This window comes from Fonsecaea multimorphosa (genome assembly GCF_000836435.1).
Source record: "Fonsecaea multimorphosa CBS 102226 unplaced genomic scaffold supercont1.16, whole genome shotgun sequence".
Classification (NCBI taxonomy): domain Eukaryota; kingdom Fungi; phylum Ascomycota; class Eurotiomycetes; order Chaetothyriales; family Herpotrichiellaceae; genus Fonsecaea; species Fonsecaea multimorphosa.
Window position 1 is genome coordinate 668,569 of NW_015971650.1, and position 24,437 is coordinate 693,005.

General features: G+C 53.6%; 10 protein-coding genes across 10 annotated transcripts; 2 read left to right on the plus strand and 8 right to left on the minus strand.

The window, feature by feature from the left end:
* Positions 1-348: 348 nt before the first annotated feature.
* Z520_07888 (uncharacterized protein) lies at positions 349-1,591 on the minus strand (the record flags this gene model as incomplete). The annotated part of the gene is made up of 3 exons (XM_016778385.1): positions 349-1,069; positions 1,125-1,420; positions 1,493-1,591. The coding sequence occupies 3 exons, from the start codon at positions 1,589-1,591 to the stop codon at positions 349-351; spliced, it is 1,116 nt and encodes a 371-aa protein (XP_016630745.1).
* Positions 1,592-1,940: 349 nt separating this feature from the next.
* Positions 1,941-2,639, plus strand: Z520_07889 (deoxyuridine 5'-triphosphate nucleotidohydrolase; the record flags this gene model as incomplete). Its single annotated transcript, XM_016778386.1, has 2 exons — positions 1,941-2,521; positions 2,579-2,639. 2 exons carry the CDS (start codon positions 1,941-1,943, stop codon positions 2,637-2,639), a joined length of 642 nt encoding a protein of 213 aa, XP_016630746.1.
* Positions 2,640-2,831: 192 nt separating this feature from the next.
* Z520_07890 (uncharacterized protein) lies at positions 2,832-4,062 on the minus strand (the record flags this gene model as incomplete). Its single annotated transcript, XM_016778387.1, has 2 exons — positions 2,832-3,820; positions 3,999-4,062. 2 exons carry the CDS (start codon positions 4,060-4,062, stop codon positions 2,832-2,834), a joined length of 1,053 nt encoding a protein of 350 aa, XP_016630747.1.
* Positions 4,063-5,380: 1,318 nt separating this feature from the next.
* On the minus strand, positions 5,381-6,337 carry Z520_07891 (uncharacterized protein; the record flags this gene model as incomplete). The annotated part of the gene is made up of 4 exons (XM_016778388.1): positions 5,381-5,398; positions 5,458-5,747; positions 5,804-6,233; positions 6,284-6,337. The coding sequence occupies 4 exons, from the start codon at positions 6,335-6,337 to the stop codon at positions 5,381-5,383; spliced, it is 792 nt and encodes a 263-aa protein (XP_016630748.1).
* Positions 6,338-8,046: 1,709 nt separating this feature from the next.
* Z520_07892 (uncharacterized protein) lies at positions 8,047-9,080 on the minus strand (the record flags this gene model as incomplete). The annotated part of the gene is made up of 2 exons (XM_016778389.1): positions 8,047-8,669; positions 8,735-9,080. 2 exons carry the CDS (start codon positions 9,078-9,080, stop codon positions 8,047-8,049), a joined length of 969 nt encoding a protein of 322 aa, XP_016630749.1.
* A 2,482-nt stretch (positions 9,081-11,562) lies between these two features.
* On the minus strand, positions 11,563-13,396 carry Z520_07893 (uncharacterized protein; the record flags this gene model as incomplete). The annotated part of the gene is made up of 2 exons (XM_016778390.1): positions 11,563-12,709; positions 12,768-13,396. The coding sequence occupies 2 exons, from the start codon at positions 13,394-13,396 to the stop codon at positions 11,563-11,565; spliced, it is 1,776 nt and encodes a 591-aa protein (XP_016630750.1).
* A 987-nt stretch (positions 13,397-14,383) lies between these two features.
* On the plus strand, positions 14,384-16,101 carry Z520_07894 (uncharacterized protein; the record flags this gene model as incomplete). Its single annotated transcript, XM_016778391.1, has 3 exons — positions 14,384-14,823; positions 14,892-15,664; positions 15,776-16,101. 3 exons carry the CDS (start codon positions 14,384-14,386, stop codon positions 16,099-16,101), a joined length of 1,539 nt encoding a protein of 512 aa, XP_016630751.1.
* A 1,300-nt stretch (positions 16,102-17,401) lies between these two features.
* Z520_07895 (uncharacterized protein) lies at positions 17,402-18,668 on the minus strand (the record flags this gene model as incomplete). The annotated part of the gene is made up of 2 exons (XM_016778392.1): positions 17,402-18,543; positions 18,602-18,668. 2 exons carry the CDS (start codon positions 18,666-18,668, stop codon positions 17,402-17,404), a joined length of 1,209 nt encoding a protein of 402 aa, XP_016630752.1.
* Positions 18,669-20,654: 1,986 nt separating this feature from the next.
* Z520_07896 (ADP-ribosylation factor 6) lies at positions 20,655-21,354 on the minus strand (the record flags this gene model as incomplete). Its single annotated transcript, XM_016778393.1, has 3 exons — positions 20,655-20,708; positions 20,765-21,180; positions 21,261-21,354. The coding sequence occupies 3 exons, from the start codon at positions 21,352-21,354 to the stop codon at positions 20,655-20,657; spliced, it is 564 nt and encodes a 187-aa protein (XP_016630753.1).
* Positions 21,355-21,823: 469 nt separating this feature from the next.
* Z520_07897 (uncharacterized protein) lies at positions 21,824-23,755 on the minus strand (the record flags this gene model as incomplete). The annotated part of the gene is made up of 1 exon (XM_016778394.1): positions 21,824-23,755. One exon carries the CDS (start codon positions 23,753-23,755, stop codon positions 21,824-21,826), a length of 1,932 nt encoding a protein of 643 aa, XP_016630754.1.
* Positions 23,756-24,437: the final 682 nt, after the last annotated feature.

The following is a 24,437-nucleotide window of genomic DNA, read 5'->3' on the forward strand; positions in this document are numbered from 1 at the left end:
CTCGGCGCTTGCGACGTGTCAGCAGTAAAGGATCCTTTTGACGCTCTGACAATATACCCCGGACGGATAAGTAATCAACAAGGATGAAGAACTCGGACGCGACATTACTTAAGATGGAACAAGGCGACGACAAAGGGAAGGTGGTACGTTACTTGTCATCCACGGTGAGAAGCCCTTGCGAAGGTAAACGTAATCTTTGCGGCCGCTTGATGATGAAGGAAGAAGCTGCAATCTTCCGTTGCAACTTCAACCCTTGTGCACTATTTACGAGGGTGGCAGATAACCGAGCCACAAACTGCCTCTCCAGGACGAATCTTACGCCCATCTCTTTCGCTCTATGACTTCGCTCTATAGCTTCGCCTTCCCCAGCGAGTCCTCCTTGAGTTTCTCTATCAAGCCATAAGCCCACTCTCCGTAGGCAGGCATCTGCGCCCCATAGTTTTTCGCAGTCATGCCGCTGGCCTGTCTCCGAGCGTACCTTGCTGCTATACCTTGCATGATGATTGCGCCTCGGAATCCTCCAAAAGCAGTGCCCCAAGCCAGCTCGTTGGCGGGGTCATATCCCGACGCTTCAGCGTACCATTGCACGACCTGGTCCAAGGTGGGAAGCCCGGGAGTTACCCCATCCTTGAAGGCTTCGGTTTCGCCCTGGGCATGAGCCGTGCCTAGATCCCTGCCAACCCAGCTCCACGGCGCCGTCAGATTAACAAGATCTGACAAAGGGTGTCCAATGGTGGCCATTTCCCAATCCAATATGCCAATGACTCGAGGCTCGGTCTTGTGGAACACCAAGTTGTCAATCTTGTAGTCTCCGTGGATCAGCGTGACGCGGTCTTTGGGCTGGGTCGACTTTTGCTTGAAGAAAGCCACCATGTCATCGAAATGCGGTATCGCTCCCACGGGCTTCTTTGTGTCGACGTCCACCGACTCCGCTTGCACCTTGGATAACGTCCCGAAGGTCTTCAGCTGGCGGTCGTAGAAGTTTCCATGACGGCCGAAATCGGAGAGTCCAACTTTCTTGAAGTCGACTCGATGGAACTTTGCGAGTGTCCGAACTGCATCGTGCCACCTGCACAGAATATTAGCACTGGATATTGTCTCGCGAGTGTCTGACATCCACCTACATTTCTCTTCGTTCTTCAGGACTAAACCCCGGGAAGTGCGGCTCGGTCACCATGCGCCCGTCCAAGAACTCCATGATATAAAATGCGGTGCCAATAACGTTATCATCTTGACAGAGGCAGTATACTTTCGGCACGGGGACGTCCGTTTGACCCAGGGCGTTGATGATCTTGTACTCGCGGTCGACTTGGTGGGCGGTTTTGGAGAGTAATTGACCGGGAGGCCGCTTGCGCATCACAAACCTGGCGCCCGTCGAGTCCGTGAGCTGGTACGTAGGATTCGATTGACCAAACCCGAACTTTGGGAGTGTTAGTACCAACAACCCCCCACCCGCAAAGCATCAAAATCCAAGGACTGGGGGCAGGCATACCTGCTTCAGCTCGAGCGGCGTCTTGATCTCGGGGACATTACTGTCGATGTAGCGCTCAAGAGACGCCAGGTCGATCGGCTGCCGTACTGGGCCTGCCATGGCTGTCTACCTAGTTGGGTGTCAGGGCAGACAGACAGGAAGCTCGTGTCGAAGCCGCAGGAAAGTCGGCGGGCTTTTCTCATTGTGAGGTCGTGAGCACGAGGGCCCGAGGCGATTCTTAACCTCGGTTTCTTTGGCGAGAAGCCACCGGATTTGCAACGGAATTGGCCATAGAAATTTGTATGGCCCGACGTAGTAACCACTTAGAGAAGTACGGCGGAACGTCATTTAGCCGAAGCGCAAAACGCGCTCTTCGCGCGTCGAGGGGTTGTACCTCGCCAAAGCGTCCTTTTCGTGTCTTTAACAACCCAAGCAACCTCCTCCAACAATCCTCCCGAACGAACAGATAATGACAAGAGCATCGACTCCTCCACCCACGGAAAACAAGTCTACAGACCATTTACCTCCCTCGCTGCCCAACTCTCCGCTAGCCAAACGAGTCAAAGCAGACACTCCGTCCAAGATGTCTTCCACCGCCAATCCCACAACCACCACAACCGCAGTGCCCAAACTGTCATCCACATCCCAGCCTCCTTTATTGATCAAGAAGCTCTCCGCCGACGCCTCGACGCCGACGCGCGGCTCCGCCTTCGCCGCCGGCTACGATCTGTACGCATCGAGACCCACGACAATCCCGCAGCGAGGCAAGGCCCTCGTCTCAACCGACCTCTCCATCGCCACACCCGAGGGCACGTATGGCCGCATCGCGCCGCGGTCGGGCCTCGCTTCAAAACACTTCATCGATACGGGCGCTGGGGTGATCGACGCGGATTACAGAGGTGAAGTAAAAGTGCTGCTGTTCAACCACAGCGAGGTCGATTTCCAGGTCAACAAGGGTGATCGGATTGCTCAATTGGTCCTGGAAAGGATATACACGCCCGAGATTGTCGAGGTTGAGAATCTCGAGGAGAGCGTGAGAGGAGCAGGCGGGTTTGGAAGTACCGGCTGAGCTGTGCGGTTTCTTGGACTGGCTCAGACGTCTCATAGGGCCGGAGTGCGTTGGGTATCGGTCTTTTGGAGGGGGCAGGGCGTGGTACAGGAAAACTAAGGCAGAGACAGACGGAAAAGGGGTCTATGGTGTTATGTGTTATGGGCATCTGCTGGACGCAATGGAAAGGATAGACCGGTCAATGGATAGAGAGGAGCAGACACAGGGCACAATTGCCATACCGAGCAACGCAATCGTCGCTAGGTATCAACTCTGTTTTCCCTTTCTTCTCTCCCAACTTCAGGCTGTCAATTACACCTCCATCGCCTGAGCCTTGTACCTCTCTCCCGGACTGACCAAATCCCTTGCATTCCTAACCACCCTTACCTCGGCCGCTTTACTCTCTGCCAGAAACCTCCTCATACTCTCACTGACCGTTTCGCCCTCGCCCTCGACGCCGCCGACACTGGCGCCGGGACTTGTGCCGAACTTTTTCATCTCGTCGTTGCGTGCTGTGATGGTCTTCTCCAGGATCGTGTGCATGCTGTTCAGGACCTTCTCCGTGGCGCGGGCGAGCGGGAGGTCGAGGGGTTCGACGTCGTCGTCGGGCACCCACGAGGGCCGGTCGAGTAGGTTAGCCTGGGCGCAGGCCTCGCGCAGCCGGGCCACCATCAGCGCCGCAAACATGTCGCCCGTGCCGCTGAAGTAGCAGTCCAGCACGGGGACTTCGACCTTGAATAACCGCGCACTGCCGTCCGTCCGCCGACTGCTGCCCACGACTGTCAATGCCGCACCTCCCTCTCCCTCCGTGCCCTCGGGCATTGCGGAAGAGTCGCCGACTCTCACACTCGTTACCACCACGTGCCGCGTCCCATACACAGCATGCAGCGTCCTCACCGCGTTGGCCACGCCACTCAAGCTGGAAATAGTCGTCCCACTCAAAAGTTCGGCCTCGAACTGGTTCGGCAGGATCAAGTCCGCCTCCTTGATGAGTTGCTTGTACGCAGGCACGATATCTTCGCTGACATACAGGTGGCCCTGGTCCCCCATCACAGGGTCCAAGACCCAGAAGAACCCTCCTGGGTGCACAGCGGAGCGGTAGCGGAGGTCGCGGGCGATGGTCCCGATGGTGTCGACGACTTCGGCCGAGGGCGAGTAGCCGGACAGCAGGACGTCAAAGTCCGTCAGGTAGGATTGGCGGAGGCCGTCATATAACTCGCGGACCTCGGCGGCGGGAGTCCTCCGGCCTTTGAATTGGCGGTATCCTGTGTGATTGCCTTTGAAGGGCGGGAGCAAAGATTCTGGTCAGACCGGTGGTCATGGCACAAGGAAAGGCAAATTACGGGGGTGAAAAGAGAGGGGGAACACATAATATCAGATCTCGAACAGGAGAGGGTATTCTTATCGCATAGCTGGGATGACTATCGCAATCGTAGACCATGTCGAGCGTAATTGGGAGAGAAAGGAACAGTAACTCACTGAAATTCACGGTATTGATGGCTCCAACATCACACCCGAGCACCTGCAACACAAAAGTGGCCATCGTATTGCCGACATACCTGAACAAAAACAGACCACCCGAGAACCCGTCAGTCACCGACTTCCAGCGAAGACTATGCAAGTTTCCAACAGAGCATCATCACCATCATCGCCGTCGTCATCTTGTCACCATGACTATGACCATCGAGCTCATAATCATCCCAGCGGAGGTGCACGTGCGCAGTAAAGAAGAAGGGGCAAGGGCCACGAAAGAAACAGAATGTCCTCGCACCGGCTCGAGACTCACCCATAGACGACATGGCTCGCTATGGCCAGAACTTTTGTTTCTGGTATCGACATCTCATGCAGCGTCATTGCATCTTATTTGATTGGAATGAGGTGGGGGGGAATGTGAAGTTTTGAAAGAAGAGGGGAGGGAGGGTGGGAGGGAGGGAACGCCGTGGTCAATACGATGGCTGATACTTGTGTCCAATGTCGAAGCAGAAGAGGTAAAGGGGTGTATATTAAAGTGAATACGACACAATTGCAGGTGGTGAGTGTCGTCGGGTGTCTAACGAGGCATGATCAAAAAAAAAAGTGATGATTGATCTGATGCGCGCAAGTATGACGCACAATCTCCATCCTCCAATAATCGACCAGAGCCTCGCCGCCCGCCCCCGATAAGGAGAAGTTCTGATAAGAAGAAGAGGGTTAGGAACAAGTAGAGGATCAGAGCAAAGAAAGTGAGCTTCTTGAACATTAAGTCATTAATTAGCTAAGGAGATGACTTTTGATTCTTCGCCCCGGCCACCTCGTCTTTACTGCCCTCACTTGGTCGATACCTGAGCAAATACAACTGTTTGTCCATAGCCATCACGGGTAACCCATCTACTCGATACATCGAAAGGCTCCAGAACACCCAAACCGCCAGCCATTACTGAGATGCTTCTCCCGCCTCGCGACCAATTGAGACCTGCCTTCTGCTTAATTACTAAACACACAGTTCGCCATTGAAAGACTACGAATGGATGATCTGACCTGGAAGCTTCAGGGGATTAGGCGGCGACGGATCTGCATCGGAGGAGAAGCTGCACTTTTAACGTCCGTACGTACGCTGTACACGGTCTCGAACCACGAAATAGTCACACGAGAAGATGAGTCTTGATTTGGAGGACTGTGTGTGCGAGTAGGAGGCGGCCAAGTCTTCATACAGGGTATCCTGCTCGTAAATCAGACTCGAAAACCAGCCGGGAATGTCGTTGATCATCTGCGGAGTTCGCAATAGCCACCACCACTAACCGCTTCACGTCATCGTAAATCTCTGGGCTCCATACAAAGCATTTGCCATTGTCGTCCTAAGCATTTCCAAGCATGTCCTCGTTTCACTCATCATCACCGATCTGTAATCGCTCGGGTCAATACCGTCACACGGCGTTCTCGCCGGAGAGAAAAAACATACCTTGGGGGCAAGATAGAACCGCAAATAGCTGCTTCCCGACAAGTTGTATTCCACCAAAAGAGGCACTTCCTGCGAGAGGCAGAGTTTGACTTTTGTAGAAAGACTACTTGCTTTGCAGAAGTTGACCAGGTATTTGAGCGAAAATGTCAGCGAGACAGGCTCCGAAAGAGCAATCTTGACTTCTTGATCCGGCTTGTCCACGGACGAGTTCTGTCGAATAGTGACGCTGCCGGAGCCGATGTCGCCTTGACACGAAAAGCGAACGCCGTCCTTGCTTGCTTCGATCGACACTAGGGATCATCAGCATGGGTTGTTGCTCTTGTCACAGTCGCCGTCCTCAACACACCTGACTCTGACATGGCAATCAAATCGCGGCAAATGCGCTGAAATTCAGCACTCGGCATCTCAATCGTGGCTGAATACTCGGTGTCCGGGATCCCCAGATGCTCTTGGTCAATGTCCATCAGCTTGATATCGTATTCACTGATGCGATCCGTGTCGCTGCTCTCAAAGACGAGGTTCACGACATCCGGAGAGTCTTCGGCCTTGATGGTGAGGATGTCTTCGTTCTGGGCGGCGCGGATGACTTTTGTCAGGGAGTTGAGGTTGATGCCGAGGGCAATGTTGCGGTCGCATCGGTAAGGGGAGAACATCTCTGCTTTGAGCATCATGGAGACGAGGGCCACGTGGGAGTTGTCCATGGCTTGCAGGGCGATGCCGGAGTCATTGCAGTCGAAGTTGCAGTCTTGGACGAGGTCTTTGATAGCATCCACAACCTGCACAAGTATTTAGAATGCCAGTTTGAACCAGAAGATGGGGACAATACCTTCTTCAGCATCGCTGCCTGTTCAAGTCGTGCTTCCAGCACTGCACACGACATTAGCCACGTTCCCACTGCGATTATTCCTGGTCCTTACTGTTTGCGATTGTTTTGTACTTTACGCTTCTCGTAGAAATACAAGTCGGCGAGGACCAGTTATTTTCTCAGAATCGAAGCTTAGATGTTGGATAGAAAGACACAACGACGAGCCGCAATGGACGGGGTCAATCTGGAATTTCGATACTGCAAGACACGGGTCGCGCAGCGCGTTCCAGGCTAAACCGCTTTGGAACAAATTACTTTGGGCTCTTGGCGCTTGGGCACGTGAGTTTCCGCCCTGCCGGGCTCCCCTTCTAGGGCGCGAGCTTCTCTCACTTTTTCCCCTCCAACTCTGTGGGATACTGGAAGCGCGTCATTGCGGGAACGGCGGGTAAGAGGCATTTTGATTGTCGCCTTGTTTTTTCTTCTATGCTGGAGTCCGCACCTTCGAGAAGGAAAAAAAAAATGTCAGTCTTCTATGCCTGTCGCCGAGTTCCGATTCTATGCAGATGTTATGCAGATGACGCTTCGGATGCAGATCGCTTGTTGGCGCTGAGAGGCGATTTTAAGAGCTCATCGCAGCACGTATGATGACCAAATCATCACAGACAGCTCATGATGTCGAGTTTCATTCTTCGGTCCCGTGGCGTGCAATTCATACGCAACTCACGCTCAACACTATGTATCACGTGGAGCGCCCTGCTTCTGACAGCTTATAGTAATCTATATAAGTACTCCGTACCTGAAGTACCTACCTAGGTAGGCAGCAAGGCCCCCCGTGCCAGGCTCAGCCTCGTGGGCGAAGACCGAATTTGGACGTTACCGTATTCGCATCAACATGTTCGCCACACAGCACTGGGCTATGTGGATGCTGCTTGAAATCTGAACATACAAGGACGAGGACCACAAAAGAACCTACTAGTCCTCACAGTAACTTTTTTCTTCCAACAACAATTATGTCCGTTCGGGAGGTCCGTCCGTTACAATTTATGCCTAACGCTATGCTGCCTATTGTGCAAATTCCCCAAACACTCGAGAATGTCCGGCTTGCTACCCTGATAGGGGTAGTTCGTTGTCGCCACCGTTACGCTGGGCATGCGGACCTTTCTCAGACCTCTCACCACGGAACCGCATGCTCCCGCAAACACTGCTAGGGAGAGCAACTGACGCCTAGGCTTTCCTTCGAACGAAGCACGATGGAGCCTAACGTGTGGCGACGTGGGGCCTGGATATTGGGGTGTCATTTCTGGTACGACGTCACCAAAGCGGCCTCAAGAACCATCTGCAGCTCGTGGGCTGTTGAGCATGGAGCGAGACAGACGGTCGTTCTGTCGAAAATACGGCACAAGGTTGCGATAGAACACAGAGTCCGAGTCAACGGTCGCGAAAACAGTGAATGCGCCCAGAGAGTTGTGGTCGGGATAAGCAGAGATTACAAGGCAAGGGTGTCCTTGGAACCTTGCAGGTTGCTTTGTCCGATTCGTCCCTGGGGAACTAGAGGAAACGAAGGGAGAATTTTCCCGTTGCATCCAAAGATGTGACAATCAGCCATTGGCTGTCTTTTTACAAGAAATAAAATAAGCGGAATCTGTGATCAGAAGAAACGAACGTGATGTGACCCAGCTCTTTGGTTGCCTGCAACCTTGTTCCCATTTCCTCCTTAATGCACTGTCCTGTCAAAAAGGTATTGTCGCGTCAGAAAGGCTTCAAGCCCAGCCGAGAATATCAATCTACCAACCGGCCAAAATCATCGAGGTAACTATGTATGCAGTTAGTTGAAGAACGTCACGAACTCTAGAATACATGACAAGACTTCCGTACCTCTGTAGGTAAGCAGATAAGCGAAATCCGGGTATCTGCGATGCTCGCCGCAGGTACCGTATGGCTCTGTGAAAGTATTGCTCATTCTGATGGGAATATGAGACGTTGCCGAGACTCATGTTCGCTTCGGCGGCCTGCAAGGTAGTGAAACCGTTATAAGTCAGTCGCTCAGTTTCAAATTTGGCATGTGGAGACCGGGCGGATAGATGGACCAAGGAGGAAATCGTCCTGACCTCTGAGAGCAGCTCCCCTGCGAGTTCTCCATCTCTTTCGGCCACGTCGACAGCCCTAGAGAAATAGTCGACCGCCGGAATGAGCATTCCGCGTGCTTCCACATAATCAGGCGTGTGTGCTCTGGCATCAGCTTCGGCAGTTGCCCGTTCTGCGTCCCTGGACTCTTCAGCCGTCGAATATGACAGTCTCTCGCTTAGGCTCTGAGGCCGGCCGCTGCTGCCGCTGGAGGAGCTTCCCTCGGTTCGATGGATTCGTGCGAGAACGCTTTGAGATCGAGCTAGCCACGCTTGACCCAGACCTGGAATTAGGTAAGTAGATGTTTTTTCCACGGAAAAGATTGGTAAGCTGGGCAAGTTGACTAACCCCTGAGGGCAGAAAGATCTTCAGCGTTTCTCTGCAGCAACGATAGCCACTGGTTCATACACCACTCCGCGACATCGGGGACCCCAGCACCTTCCGCATCATGATAAGCCAGACTTTGCAACGATGCAACGACGAATGTCCGGTCGGTATTTCTGTTGGGCATCTGCATGAACCCTGTCGAGTCCAGCGTTGCGATGACCGTCCGTGCAATGTGTAGCCGTTGTTCCCAGGATTCTGGAGCGGAGGGATTTGTGTCTGCAATGCGCCTGACTTCCCGGATGGCACCTTCGATTTGCGCCTCCTCGACCAAATTGAGTCCATCCAGCCCGAACCCCTGACGTGACATGCTCCGATATTGACGGGAAGCCCGATGAGAGATTGTCAGAACGGTTAGACAAGGTCTCTACTGTTCGTTTCGAAAATCCTGCAAGTGGTAGGCACAGACAGTGTCACACTCGGCATATCAAGCCTTTCCAGAAGGGTTTATGGGGGAAGAAGTTTCCGAAAAGTCCTGGACTGTGAGATATTCAAATAGTTTCCAGCCACAGCACCTCAAGGCCACTATATACCTAGAAGGCAGCTGCGATGAGATGTGGCTGCAGTCATTCGCAGGCGAAAACGTCGAATGGAGAGAGAAAAGGCCGTGACCGGCAGACGAATCACAAGAGCAGTTGCAAATTCTTAGACGATACTTACACATATGCAGAGAGGATCTTGATGCGTTTCGAGCCCCCGCCAGGCTATAATAGCACTTCTATAGGACCACGAGGTCAAACCTTGCAATTTGGCGGTGGCAAATGCACTCTTCCAACCAAGGCCCAGGGGCAAGGTCTCGACTGGAGATATATTCCCAGAGAGTCAGGGCTGACGGGGGTGCGAATGGAACGGCCCATTAGGACGACCGACAAAGAGGTCCAGAAAGAGGTAAGTGTTCCTTTTGGAGCGACAAGGAGGCTTGGACTCACCTGCAGCCACAATGCGACATTCTCTAAAAGACTTTGCCTAACATATGTGGCAAAGAAAAAAGAGGTTTGGACATGGGTCTAGCGAACAAGGTATGGCGACGGGGATCGATTACAGTATCACTTCTAGATGGCCTCTTGCTCCTTTGAGCGCAGTGACCGGCGCAATGCGAGATCATGGATAAGGACCTGTCGAGAGCGCGCACCGTAATTTCGCCGCTGCGCTCCAAGATGTCGTCCGAGATGCCACGGTTCCCAAAGCCTGGACCGAGCAAAATAGCTTGGTGAGAGAATGAGGTTTCGTAGTACGGGGTTGGACAGGGCTCGGTGGGGGCCGGCTGACCGGATCTGAGAAGAACATCAGGGGCAATGCAAGGGCATGATGCGGATGGCCGAGGTCTGAGACGGAGAGCGCCAATATGAGGCCTTATCTGGAGGATGGCTAGGAGATGACGAACAGCGGTATGATGTTATGGGGGTGTGCGCAAAAGACTCTGGCTGGGAATGGGATTGTTGGAAGAATGAGATCTGACTAAAAGGCAGTATTTCGGTGGAAGTAGGAGGAACTTATTTGCGCCAAGGCAGTTGCGGCAAGCGAGGGAAGGAATCGCGATGCCACTGAGCCAATATCGCATACCTCGCGAGCTAGGTACCTCCATCATCTTCCACACGTATCTCGTTCCGTCGTTCCAGACCGTCGTTGTATGTTGCTCGAGTAAAGTTGCTAAATGTCCCTCTCCGAGATTCGAAAAGCGATAATTCCGAGCGAGAAGTGGTTAGGTAAAAACAACGCAGCCACGGCGCCGATCAAGGCCATCCTTTGAGGTAAACAAACTCTGTTGCGATACGTTGTCGTCTTCTCTTGAGGACCAAGATCGGGAAATAACGCATCACAGTACGATTGGGCTCACGGCGTAGGTGTCGGTGTCGGACAGATTTGAACTTCCGCTGCCTGTGGCTCAGACTTCAGCCCATCAACCCAACCAGAAGCCGACAAGACCCTAAGATCGGGCTCGCGCAACTCTTTCTCACTTTGTCCACGCAAGGCACGGCAGGAAAATGACCACTTAGACAAGAGCAAAGACCCAGAGAGGCAACGGAAAAGAGTCCCTCGTGGCCTCACGAGCCACACTTCCCACACTCCCGGCATCTTCGCAGATCCGAGCTCGCGTTCCCGCATCATCGCAGGGGGCCGTTTTCCCTTCCGAGGGACTCTAGCGAGGACTCTGCAGCAATTACTAAACGTCATGCAGCGAGGCACTTCTCGAAGCATCGTAAATACGAAGCAGTGTACTTTGTGACTGCGCTTCTTTTTGTACGGGTGCTCGCCCTTTATATATCACGAACCGCCATCCCCTTGAGCACGGCCTGATATGGCCAGTGCCATCACCAATCAGCAACCACCATTTCACAAAGGAGAACATGTGTACATCTTCTGGGCTCAGCATCTCCTCTTTTCTTCTGCTTCGACCTTGTCTAAGACCAAACATGGCGATTCCAGCTGTCTGTTGAGCTAGCCGGACCTGAGACCATCTTTCCCACGTCGCCGATTCTCATTAGCATCTACCAGCTTGAAGCGACTGCCCAAAACACACAAAATGTCCAACCGAAATATGACCTTTTTGCCTCGGTAAATGATGACTCCTGAGTTCCCTTTTGGGTTGTTTGACAACGCCCGATCTTTTTCCCGCGATAGCAATCCAGCCATACCTGACGCGTGGCCGAGAAACATCCATTGAACTCCCTGCATGTGCTTCATGAAATATTCGTCGTCAATGTTGAAACAAGGCAAGTCTCGATTCCAAATCACACAGCCCCCGGCCCAGGTGAGGCCGACGTGCAGCGGACGAGACCGCAAGGGTTGGGTTATATCGAAGTGATGCGCGTATCAGATCTGGCCAGAGGGCGATGTTTGATGACCATCTGCAGTTCCCGCAGCATATTGGTCGTGTTCTCGGCGTGCTCCTGAAAGGTCGCTCGCTTCCTCCGGTCCTCTTGGAGTTTGTTGAGTTTCTCTTCGCGGCTCATTGGCGCCCAAGACATTCTCTTGCGTGGCAAGGCCACCGCTTCAAACACCTCTTCGTCCAATCCTGCCCCATCAGACGAGCTCCGTTCGTCGCCACTCAGCAGCCTCAGCGCTTCGGCCGGCCCTCCATCCACAACTGTCAGCCCACCCAGACTGCTCGGAGATGGCGACGCTGGCGATCGCATGCCACTGGATGCTCGGGAGAAACGATTATCAGATTCGGTCCCTACGTTGAGGAACATGGTGTTTCGCCCCTTTTCCCATTCGACCAGGGCGTTTCGAATCTCGGCCCCAAGGTGTTCGTAATGACCAGTGATGGCCATGCTGAGGGACGAGTCATCCTTCGACTTGAAGGAGTTGATTTCTTCCCTCAGGAGATGGACTTTGGCGTTCAGGGATCGGATAGCATTGGCCACTGCTTCGAATCGGCGTATTTGCGCCTTGGTATGTCTCTTTTGCGGCGTGGTGGCGTCCATGCTCCCTTCAGCCGCTGGGTTTGCCTCTTCCGACACGGCGTCCTGCCCGTCCTCGCCATACTCTTCGTGCACTACAGCAGTGTGGAGCTGTTGGCTTGCTTGGGAAAGTGCACCACCCAGTCCCTCCAACACATGACAGATCAGTCGCCACTGACAAATATTATACCAGGTGGAGCCAGAATGAAGGGCCAACATATCACAAAGGAAAACTTTCCTTGCAATGAGATGGAGTCGAAAAAGGAAACGAAGTTCTTTCAGAGAGTCCCGGGTGTCGAGAGGAGATGCATTCGCAAACGCCACGGCGTCGGTGTAATCCTGCATCGAGACCTCGTATATGTCATGGTACCTTTTCAGGTCGAGGTCCCTCACAAATGGTTGGACGGCATTGTGGGCTTCAACGCTTCGCGTGATGCTGGCTGTCAGGGTAAGCCCGAGAGTGGCCCGAAGATCCCGACAGCGACTCAGTGAGTTTTTGTCTTCCAGTCGACTGACTGGAGGTAATGGATGGCTTCTGGATACATGTCAGCAATGACAGCAAAACACTATGTCGCCTCAAGCAAAGGACCTACATTTCGTAACCACGAGAGACAATCTCGACCTCCTGAATGAAACGAAGGGCCTCGGCTGCAATACTATCATAATTATGTGAATTCGACACCACCTTTCCTAGCGCCGACCCTGCCGACTGCCGCACAAATTCGAGATATTGGCGTCGAGCAAAGTAAAAAAGAATCATCAGAACCCCCAAAAATATCACCGAGTATATGCATATTTGTGACCATGTTGTACAATATGACCGAGACAACCGATACCACCGCTGGAACAGATGAAGAGACCACGCGACCGAGAAGGAAATTGCGGCTGTTATACAAGCACCTCTGACGGAGAGGGTGTGGGGAGTAAAGGGTTGATCATTTTGGAGGAGTTGTCGTCTCGGCTTCGGTTCGTCGGCCAGAAGTTGGGAGGCGACAATCACGTAGCGAAACCGCTCGAGGAACTGTTCGTTTGCGACGTCGGTCACAGACGCAGCGGTTTGACGGATGGTTCGTAGTCGCTCGCGCAGTTTCGGCAGGCCTCGAGGGGCGTAGGTCTGTCGAGCGCAAGAGGGAGGCGAGGAAGGGTCGGTGGCTTCGAAGGGGATGGCGTCTCCTTCTAGATATTCTGCAATAGGCGAGTCATTATAGATTAGAGCTTCCATGACATTGTCGAAGGTTGAGGAGCAAGAAGAGGCAGCGAGAATGGGCGAAAATGTCGTTAGGAGGACATGAGGCAGGAGGCTGCAAAAGCGCGTCGTGATGGGAATGAGGGTTGATGACGGTCGGTGGTGGAAAAGTACCTCATAGCCAACGCAGGCAAACACACGAGGTCGAGCAGAGCAGGGGAGATCAGGAGCACAAGCCACTGGTGACGGCGGAACTGCGGATGACGGGTCCAAGCTTGGGCTGACGGCGATAGTTTCCCGGGGCTGTTGGAACGGTGCTTTTAGGCAGCCAACCAGGCACTCCGGCTTGCCGACAATGAGCAGTTTGGGGGTCCCAAGCCCCGGGAGGAAGAGGGCTCAACGGTCCAAACGCTCACAGCGCCCAAGGCCACCAACCCGGGTGCTGGCCCTGTACCTAGGCTGCTGGCCCCCGGGGTGCAGATCCAGGGCCTGTCCCCGTCGATCTGGCCAACGTGGCTTGAAGCGAGATTGGCCCAATTCCAACGTCGATAATAATATGATTCGGTAAATTCTGGTGTTCTTTCTCGAATGTCTGCGGAATTCTCGCTTGACCTGGTGGGTGATTGCCAGCGGTCCCGGTCAAGATTGACAATGGAATACAAAGACGAACAGCGACGACCGAATACAGGATACAGACAGCGATGCAGGAGGATGTGCCAGAGTTCAATGAACGCGCTCCTGTTGGCGAGAAAGAAATTTCGTCGCTCACAATGAAACATCATCATCACAGTCTGACTTTGAATTCACCGTTCATGAACGCGTGGAGGTCTCCGATATTGCAACACCTCACCTTCACTGACAATCAATCTTTTATCCAGACCGAACCCGTCGCAGCCCAGCCTTAACTGACAACTGCCAGCAGCCAGCTCTTGAGCTCCAACCGTGATCCCTACACTTTCTATCTTGCTTTGCTTCGTAACCTTGAGCATCGTCTTATTCACTAATGACCTCACCAGACCAAGCATGGCGTCACCAGGATCCCCGTGCGAGCTTCATCCAGAACCCGACCCAGACGTGCACGGATCGCAGTTTCACCTGTCCTCCTTCGCAGATCTGAGGGGCGTTCCGGGCACTGAACTGCGCAAACTCACCGACATTGCGATTATCGCCGCCGAATCGAACGGAGAGCTCTATGCCCCTATCTTCCGCCAGCTGCAGATCCGAGCAGACAAGTACCAGGATTTCCACAGTGGTGTCATCCGTATCCTTCGAAATAAGCACCACAAGATCATCCAACGGGGCACTGATGCCAGTGTGAGGGACATGACCGACTTCCTCCTCCAGGGCTTCGGGTACATCATTTGGAAAGCCGATTCGGACTGGGTCCTGGACGAGACGGATCTCGATGAGGGGGAAGCTAAGTTGATCTACGTGAAAGGCAGGAATAACGTTCCAGACAGCAGGTAAGATGCATAAGCCGTACAAAGTTGGACACTGACAGTGGAGACTGTTGCTGACGAGCAACCAAAAGGTTCTATCCGATCCTCGAGCCTCTCTGGCGCCAAATGCGCAATGTGATGTTTACCCGCCGCGGACACGGCACAGCACGCCGTCCCAGATTTCCCAGTGTCGCACCAACTGACGGCGAGGAGTCGTACCTGGGCGACGTAGACTCGCGTCCATCTTCACCAGTGGCCGCTGCTCATGCACGCGCTCGTGCTCGTGCTACCACGAAACTGGACAATTTGGCGGCCCAAATCGCACGGATAGTTCCTCGTTCCAAGCCGAACATGAGTTCCGAGGGTACAGAGGATGCAATCATTGACCTTATTGCTCGCCTCGCCGAGATTCGCGCCAACAGTGATCCACGCACGTTTGAGGAACTGTGGCAAACGCATGTTATTCGAGTCGAGGAGCTGGATAATGGGCAAGCAACGCACGACGACGAGCCAGAGGAGAGCAACACTGTCGGCCTCGCAGCAGCGACGGAGAAACATCTTGGTGAGCACCGCGCGTCGCAATCGAACGTGCCGTTCATGACAGAGGGTGGCCCAGTCTTACCGCGATCCCTGGTCTCCCGGGGGCTTATCCCGCCATCTCTCCCGTCGATCATGTCGGTGTACATCAGCGTCTCTCGCCTCCCCACACGAGGACAAGGCCATCTCAATTCCATCTCGCACACGGCAGCCGCACCCCTCGCACAAGCGTACCACTGGCCATCGGCACCAGTCGAGGAGCACAACATGGCAGCGTTTTTCACCGGCATATGCTACCGCGTCGACGTTTCCCCATCAGCCGTTCTGGGTTAGGTGCTCAGTTACGGATGGAACGATATTTGTCGATTCGTGTCAACCGGACGCTTCGAGAAGCAGGGTCTACAACATCCCGCCCGCCTTGCTGCGCGTCCCCCTCCAGCAGAGGGGGAGGGTGGAGGTGATGACCTCGCCAACTCGTCGAACCAGTGCCAAACCGGTGGTGCTGACGATGGCGACAGCTCGGACTGCGAAATGACGGATGCGATGAGCGATCTCCCGGGTTCGGCCAAGCCAACTCTAGCAGAATCCTCTTCTCCACCGAGTCCAACATTGGAGAGGGGTCTCGACGACTTTACAGAAGAGGACTGGCGAGTCACTGCTCTAGGCTGGCGCGACTTTCAGCACGATCTACGCCACGCCGCTCGGACGGGCACGCGGGTTTGGAGAATGAAAGTATGCGTCGTCACCGCGGCCGCGACCTCTTGAATTCCCGAGGACGGACTCTCCAGAGAATCTACATCGCCACCCCGCGTGCTCTGAAGGGATTGGAGGCAACATACGGCGCCATGTCCACAGAGGCTTGAGGTTTTGAGGTCTTTGTTTTTCTCGACTCTGCCCACTCGGAACGGGAAACAAGCAAAAAAGCAGACAAATATTGGAATCAAACTGTCATTCGATCAATAGTCATTTTCATCCTGCCTGTGTCCATATGTTTACACAGGACCCATCGAACTCTCCAGAATTGGGAAAATTCAACAAAGATCCCCGTTTCACGTCCTCAGTCTCTCTCCATATCTCTTTTCCTCTCTCCCGTTCTCCAAACCGGGTTCCGTCCAAGATTGTACACATATTGATTACCTCTGGTCTAGAAAACAGCCAGCGTCTACTTCCAGTTCCAGTTCCAGTTCCAGTTCCACACCAAACGCCCCCACCTGTCCTCGCTCTCACCCTAACCCTCACCTTCACCTACCTCGACCCAGGCTACGTCCTCCCCTCCATCTGCTACACTTTAATCATCATCCTCCTCCTCACATTCGGCCCCACCCCTCGCCGCCTTGATCATCTACATACCTCTTCCCGCATGACTTTGTCCAAGAACACCAGGGTGGTCTGGGAATGCTCGCCTCGCCCCTTTTGCTGCGCCCGAAACTCCACACGGCGCGGAGGGTCACCAAGTTACCCGACGAACAACACGCGTTCGATGCTTTCATGGAAGAGCTTAATGCGTTGACCTTTACTTATACGCTCGTATTGTTCTACACTCTTTTCCACTTGATGGAAGCTTGCACAAGGCCTTGTAGGGCTAGAAGGTGCGGTGAGACCTCCTCGGCCGGCGGGTCGAGAAGTATTTCTCATTTCTCCTTAGGATAGAACCCGTCTCCATTGATACAGCAGAAACGTCTACCTGATCCTATCCTACCCAGTAATCCTAATAACCTAACCCTCATCCCACGATTAAACTCTGTCGGAAAGAGCGCCCACTTCGTTTGTCGTCCAGGACTCTTCTCGTTCGTTATGTACAGCGTGATCCTCGGCGAAGTGTTTGTTTCATTTTAATTTCTGGTTTCGTTCTTGGCTAGAATCGAAAGATTGAAGCCCATAGTCGCATGCTTTGGTGGACAAGGCGAATGAAAGAAGGGTTTGTTGGTAACTGGTGTCCCAAAAGCATATACTTCGCGAAGGTCGACCCTAGGGCCAAAAAAAACAAATTCCCCAAGCAATGGCGCCCGTGCTCAAGCTTCGAGCGTGACGCTGGAACGTGGGTAAAGGTAGAGAAAAACACGCATCAAGGCCACCATTCCATCTTCTCATAACTTGATATCATCTCTCTCACGCCTTCCACGGTCAGCTGAGGCCGCTCGTAGGTAAAACCCACGACGCGTTCGAAGAGACCCCCATCAAGACTCAGATCTGTGTCTTTGAGCAACTCCTTTTCCAAGAATGGACTGAGGGGACCAGGTTTCGTGATGCCCTTTTTCTCGAGCATATCAGCCCACGGTTGAAGAATGTCCTCGTTGAGATCATCGACGACGTGCTCGAGATTCATCTTTGCAAAGGAGGATATGATTGTTCCCTGGAAGCCGGTTCTTATGTCGAAAACTTTGGAAACAATGTCGGCAAATTTCCCCTGGCTCGTCTCCCCATGGTCCACAATGTTGAAAATGGGCACATTACCACTTGGGGCGTCCTCTCCCTTAGTCAATGTCGGCCTTCGAGTGATTGTAGGAGAAGATGATGAAGGGATGATCGAATTCTGCGACCTCCACACAGCGGCGGCCCACAACGCCCGCGCAACGTCTTCCACGTGAACTGTGTTGATCCTCAAATCCTCAGTCCAGAGCCATTTCAGCTCCTTCTGTTGTTCCTGATAGACACGAGCCAGGCACAATCCTTTGGCAATGAATTTCGAGTCATAGGGGCCATAGACATGTGCCAGACGCAGGATGACCAGATTCAGGCCCGGTATTCTCGACAGCTCCTGTTCGGCTTCCAGCTTCACCTTGGCCAACTTAAGCCAGGGCTTCAATTTATCTTGCTCGTTTCGCGGAGCACGGTTCGGAGCATAAACCATGCCTGTGCTGACTTCAACAAAAGACTTGACGCGTCGCCTAGCTGCCTCGTTCGCCAGCGTCACACTCAGCTGCCATGAGCGCAGTTTGTAGATCTCCGAAGTCTGTGACCAAGCCGTCTCGCCGGCGCAGTTGAAGACAAAATCCCAGGTTTTGTCGGGCCCATCGGGATGCTCGAAGATACGGGCCATCGAGGTCTCCCGAGAGGCGTCTGCCTGGATGAACTTGTCGGCGGAGCATGCTTCGCTGAACTCTGGAGCAAGATGGGCGAGCTGGGGGAGGACTTTGTCAACGAGGCGAACGGAGGAGGCTAGGTTCTGCGAGTGAATATATTTTGACAAGAAGCGACCAATGTACCCTGTCAGAAGCTTGTTAGCGCATGCGCATTGGGACGCATCTCAAGGGCGAGCATATACCGAGACCCCCCACTATCAACACTGAGGGTTTGGAGGTGCTACTGAATGTCCCGTTTTGGTCGGACATGGCCGCAATAGAATAATCGAGCAAGAGGGGGAGGACGCAAAAAGATGAGAATACTAAACGCCTGGGAGAGCCGGGAGACAACGCCAAAGACAGAGAGAAATGCCTTTTTAAATGGGCAGCTCTGCAGCTCTGTAGCTCCTGCTCAGATGGAGGGTGAAACTGGGCAGGTGCCAGAGGAAGAAGGGTCCCTGTTGACCTTGGACCAAATTAGGTAGCAACAATAGCTTGTGAGGCCTCTGTTTTGACGTTGACACCGGAAACAGCGGGCACGAGAGTCCACCGATGAGACCTGTAGGCTGTGAACGAGGGGAAGAGAAAAGTGGCTCCAAGCCTCCAACAAGGCCACACGAGGAGGATTTGAAGCCACTGAGGGACAAGAGTTCGAGACCTTGGACGGGGTGTTTGCAGGCTCGGGCCGTCAATGGCAGATGGCAGATGGCAGATGGCCGGTGGCCTGTGGCCTGTAGCCTGTAGCCTGTGGCAGCAGGCTGAGGGCGGGGGATGGATGGGTTCGGGTCTCGGCAGGACGAGAAAAAGCTGGAGATGGCGTGGAATGGCGTAATTAGGAGGAGCAATAGTCGCGGATTTAAATAGAGCGACGGGTCAGATGATGCTTGATGCTTGATGCTTGTGGTGGATGGGGAGAGACTTGGAGGAAGAGAAGAGAAACAGGGGGAGGGCGGGCACGAGGCAGATTGCAGACTCGGGTGTTTGGAAGACGATGAAACTCGAAGGAATTGTTCCCAAGAGGGATTTGATCGTTTTGTCTGTTGAATTGTGCATCCAGCAGCACCACAGCATGCACATGCACATGCACATGCACATGCACATGCACCGTTAGCCTTGCATTTGCCTTGCATTTGCGATCTGCTGCCCGCTGCCCGCTGCCCGCTACCTACGCTTTTGCCTTTTGAGTTCAGGGGTTCATGCAGGTCCGCCGTTGTGATCGTTTAGGGGTTGACCAACGGAGGCGGGCCATATCGACTTTGGCGAGTCTCTGGCCTGCCGGTGGTGTACCGCCTACCTCTCAAGGCATCGAGGTGCATAGCCGATGCACTCGGGGAGCCAGCGGGTGCCAGGCACCCACAGGGGCATCTCGACGAGGGGCAGCAGAAGAGCAACACTTCTACTCCTGCCCATCGTAAACAGCATGGCTCGCCCGCGTAGTGGCTGGCGCCAGACGGCCAGTGCCCCGAACGAGTATCGCCAGCCCACCTCTTGGAGTATTAGCTGCAGCAATCTAAGACCGTCCAAGGGTTGATGGGCTCCCTATCGGTGCGAGACGAGTTGATGTTGACCGTGATGGTCATCAGTCACCGCTCCGTTGCGATAAGAACGGGCAATGCTTTCAAAGTAATTAGCGAGCCTTCATGATTCCCAGATCGACACCATCACAACCTTCACCCCGGTCTATTCCTCGAAAGCGCCCTCTTCCAATTACCATGCTGGTGCCAGCTCGCCGAGTAAGATAGTACATGCAAACAGAAAAGGAACACTAGTACAATAAGAGTACATGCTGTGGTTGCACCAAAAAATTCCCGCTCAATGCCTGACTAACCGACTCGTTTCGCGTCTCCCCTAATGCAAGAACATTGACTGCCTTCCACTAGCCCTTCAGTCAACCAACCTGTGGAAATCCTCTCTTCTCCTCTCGGTTCGCCCGAGCCTTCGGCATTCGTCGCAAACACGGTTGAAAGTTGGGCAGATTGAACAAGTGCAAAAGAGGTCAAGGTCATTATGCACGGGTTTCTCTCCCACCCCGAAGAGCACTGATCGGTCTCCTGCTCTGACAGCCTCTCACCCAATCGTGACGCTGGGAAATCTCAATGCCCTGAACTCCATTGATTTAGTGCTTCTCAAATGGGATCCACCCCACACAGGTATCATGGTTGCTGTTGCCCCGATTGTCGCCCATATGTCCCTTCCACCGGGGCCAATCTGAATACTTTCATTCCGCCCCAGACTATCTTCTCCAGCTGAGGTGTTCTATTTGGCCGGTGCTGGCCTTGGTTGGGCCTTGACATTGGTCGAGAGCCAGCTCTGTGAGGGAGGAGTCAACGCGTGTACGATCATTTCAGGACCCTGTTCGAACTCACCAATCCTTCAAGAAGTCCTTCTCCTGTGGTCGCACAGCTAGGTACCACGTACCAAGTCCGGTCCTTCAGTTGGCCCAGTCGCAGCTTCTCAGTCACCTCAGTAGGGGTCATGGAGCCTGGGATGTCTTGCTTGTTGGCAAACACCAATAAGAGCGCCTCTTTCATTTCTCGGTCCAGAATGATCCTGTGGAGTTCCTGTCTGGCCTCGTCGATGCGTGCTCGGTCGTTGGAATCGATCACAAATATCAACCCTTGAGTGCCGGAGAAGTAGTGTCGCCAAAGCGGCCGGATCTTGTCTTGTCCACCCACATCCCAGACGTTGAACTTGACGTTCTTGTAGGTGACGGTCTCGACGTTGAAGCCAACTGTGGGGATCGTTGTGACATCTTGGTTCAACTTCAACTTGTAAAGGATCGCTGTATGCACGTCAGTACTCATGCGGCTTTGCGACACCAGACGGAGCAGTCGACTGCGCAGCCACTCTGTTTGGACTCACTTGTCTTGCCAGCCGCATCAAGACCCAGCATCAACAGTCGCATCTCTCTTGACCCGAAGATCTTGCCCATCATCTTGGATATTTGGTTGCCCATGTTGTTTCTTTGCTGCAGAGCGCAGCTGATCGCTCAGGAGGTGCGACGCCGTAGGAAACCAGTGGGTTGTGCGCAGTTAGAGGCAGCCCTCGAGATCAGGTTGCTTGTTTCTTGCGGGTCACCAACTCGACCCAGCAAGTGAGTTCGGGTACGCAGGATTCGCGACGAGGACAATGGGCGGAGTCTGAGAATTTCTTTAGAGCAGCAATTTCTCAGAGCCTCAGAAACAGGCTCCCGCTGTCAGAGAATTTCAGGGGACAGTCCCGTCAATTGACTGGCTCGCTGGCTGAAAGTGTACCCCGGCTACTACTGCAGGCGCGGTTCACAGTCTCCAAGCTCGGAAAGGGGCGCGTGCTGAAAGTCAAAGTGGAATCCGAGTCGTGGAATCAGGAGAAACTGGCACTAAATTTCCACTAGACCTAATACGGATTAGGTAAGAAAGCCCAAGCACGAGGGCCGAGGGACAACGTCAAAGCACGTGTTTCAGCGCCTTCGTTCCCTCTGGCGCCACGAGGACTCCATCGACGAAAGCCCATCCTTCATATCTCATCAGCTTCCATTTCTCTGCCACCTTTTTAGTGACCAAGTCTCCCGTAGCCACCGCGTCCTCCTTCGAGTCGTGCCCTGCCTCGCCAGCTGTCTGGATGCCTCGCGACAGGTACTTTTGGCTAAGCATCTTCAGCCCGTACCTTATCGGCAATCCTCGTGGGTGAGGATACAACAGCACTGTATCGACCACGCAGGGATGTATGATCCTCACCACATTCAGATCGTTCTCGATAGCATGACCTATCAGAGGAGTTTCTCGGCTGATGTGGTCGAACAGTAATTGCCGAGCTGCAGCCGGCGAGTCCACTTTACGGAGCTGGCTATTGTCGACATTCGTCTCCTGGACCCGGTCAGAGACTTCGGCTTCGTACGGCAGCGCGGATGCATAGGCTTCTTTTGTCACTCCGGAGAATCTGGTATTCAGATCGAGGATTTCCCCAAAAGGTCGCACCAAGACGTCAAGCAGTAATCTTCCGTCAGGCCATGACACAGCTGTTACTCGAATAACTTCCATTCCATGTGTAGTGTAACCCATTTCGCAATCGAAGGACACAGGTGGTCTCCGTCGTCCGTCAGTCTGTTCAGGAGTTTGTTCAAATTGGAGGATTGTTGCGAGGCGCTTGGGGTCTTTGACGACGAATACATGCGAGTCGGCTTCTGAACAGCCTTCACTACCTGGTGGCTTATTGCAGCAAGGGTAGGTTGCTTCTGATTGACCTTGAATTCTATCTCTCTTCAGAGAAACCGCACGATTTAGTCGAGCCCAATGATAACGACACCGTCCCTGGCTTGTCAAGCGACCTGACTCATCTCGCCCGGGAAATACTTGAAATCTCGTGCCACATCGATCGCAGCTTTCGAAGCCCCTAGCTGCTGCCAATCCCGCTTTCGCAGAGGCAAGTTCTGAGCTGGATGGTTGCGTGGTCACGTAGCCATATTGCTCGAGGCCTTTCAGAGGGGTAGTGAGATGCTTGAGAACAGCAACCTGTTCATTGAGAGATGACAACCCGATTGACGGAAGATCATCGCTCTTGTCGACTGGCTTCGCATGGGCGTTGGCCGGGGACGATGCTCCGGTCCATTGCGAGACTCTTTTGACCCACTCTTCCAGAGCCATCTTTCTGGTTCTTAGAATATTTTGGGCCATGGTGTTCTTGTAGATCTCGCCTCCCAATTTCGTAGCAGCTTCCTCTTCGTCGAGGGCGAACTTGATCAATTCCTGTTCATCTAGCACGAGCGACTTGGACTCGACGTCCGAATTGGCGAGCTTGCTGTTCTGGGTCCGCATCTCCTCGTGCAACTTCTGCAGCACCGTCAACCTCGTTTTCAGGAGAGCTGGGGCGTTGGCAACGTTGCGGGGCGTCAGTGATTCGACTTTCATGGGTCGCTTTTTGACCAAGACCGAAGGCTCCCTGGGGACCTTTATTGGTGGAGGTGACACAGTTCTTGTAATTGAAGCTGGCTTTGCTTTGGCATGCTCTTGCTCCGCATTGCGTGGAATCTGCCCCGAAGTTGGATTTTCGTGCGAGGTACGACTCACTGTCCGGGAGGATGTGGGCACTTGCTGTCCCGTTGATGATCGGGTCGAGGACTCTAAGCTTCCTGTCTCCGATCGCACCACATCAGGGTGGCCTGGTGGCTCGGGAGCAGATTCTAGCCTCCTTCTCTTCGAAGGTGGAGAAGATATGTCTCCAGCGCTGAAAGGGTCATATTCTTTTGCAGAGTCGAGCACAGGGTCTTCTGCCTCAGGACAGGATACTCTCCAGCTGTGTAAGAAGATACAGGTTTGTAGGCTGCAGTCATCCTGCCGTGGACATGGAACGCTGCGAAAAAGACCAAGAGACGAGAACATATTGGAAGAATACTTAGGTAGGGTGAGGGTTCGGAACTGATAAAGGATAAGTGGATAATGATGGTGATGGTGATGGGTGATGTCGTTGAGGTTACTAAATCCTGGTTGGCGCTGCGGTCAGACCAGTCAGTTGGGGGCACCCGGGGGGGCGGCGGCGGAGCCTGGGCAGTGACCAACAGCAAACACCATCATTATTGGAGGGCCTTTGGATGCCCCAGGCAAGGTTAATCGGGAAACCTGCAGTGTCGTGTGTTCGCTACCCGCGACCCCAATCCTTGTTATTCCTTTTGGCTGGCTGTAGCACGAGTCGTAAGGCTTCTTCCGGCCCCTAGGATGGGGGTTTATGCACGCTCGGTCAACCAGCAGATCGAATCTGGTGAAACCTTGTTTCCTATCGGGTAATCCCAAGCCTTGCAGTAGGTGCAGTGGGTGATAAGCCTACTCCAGGCCCAGTAGGAAAGCCCGCCCACGCCAGCGAGGAGACTCACGCGAGGGAGAGCCGCCTTATCGGCCATAGAAGAATGGCTGAGATAACGCCAGCAAAAAGCTACTCGTAGATGAGGGTTTCGAGGGGTCGGATGACACGTGGGGAGAAGGCGCTCAACAGTTATAAGACGAGCAAGGTGCAGCCCTTCGCTCCAAGCAAGAGATTGAACATCGTCCACCTTAATGCTGCAGAACG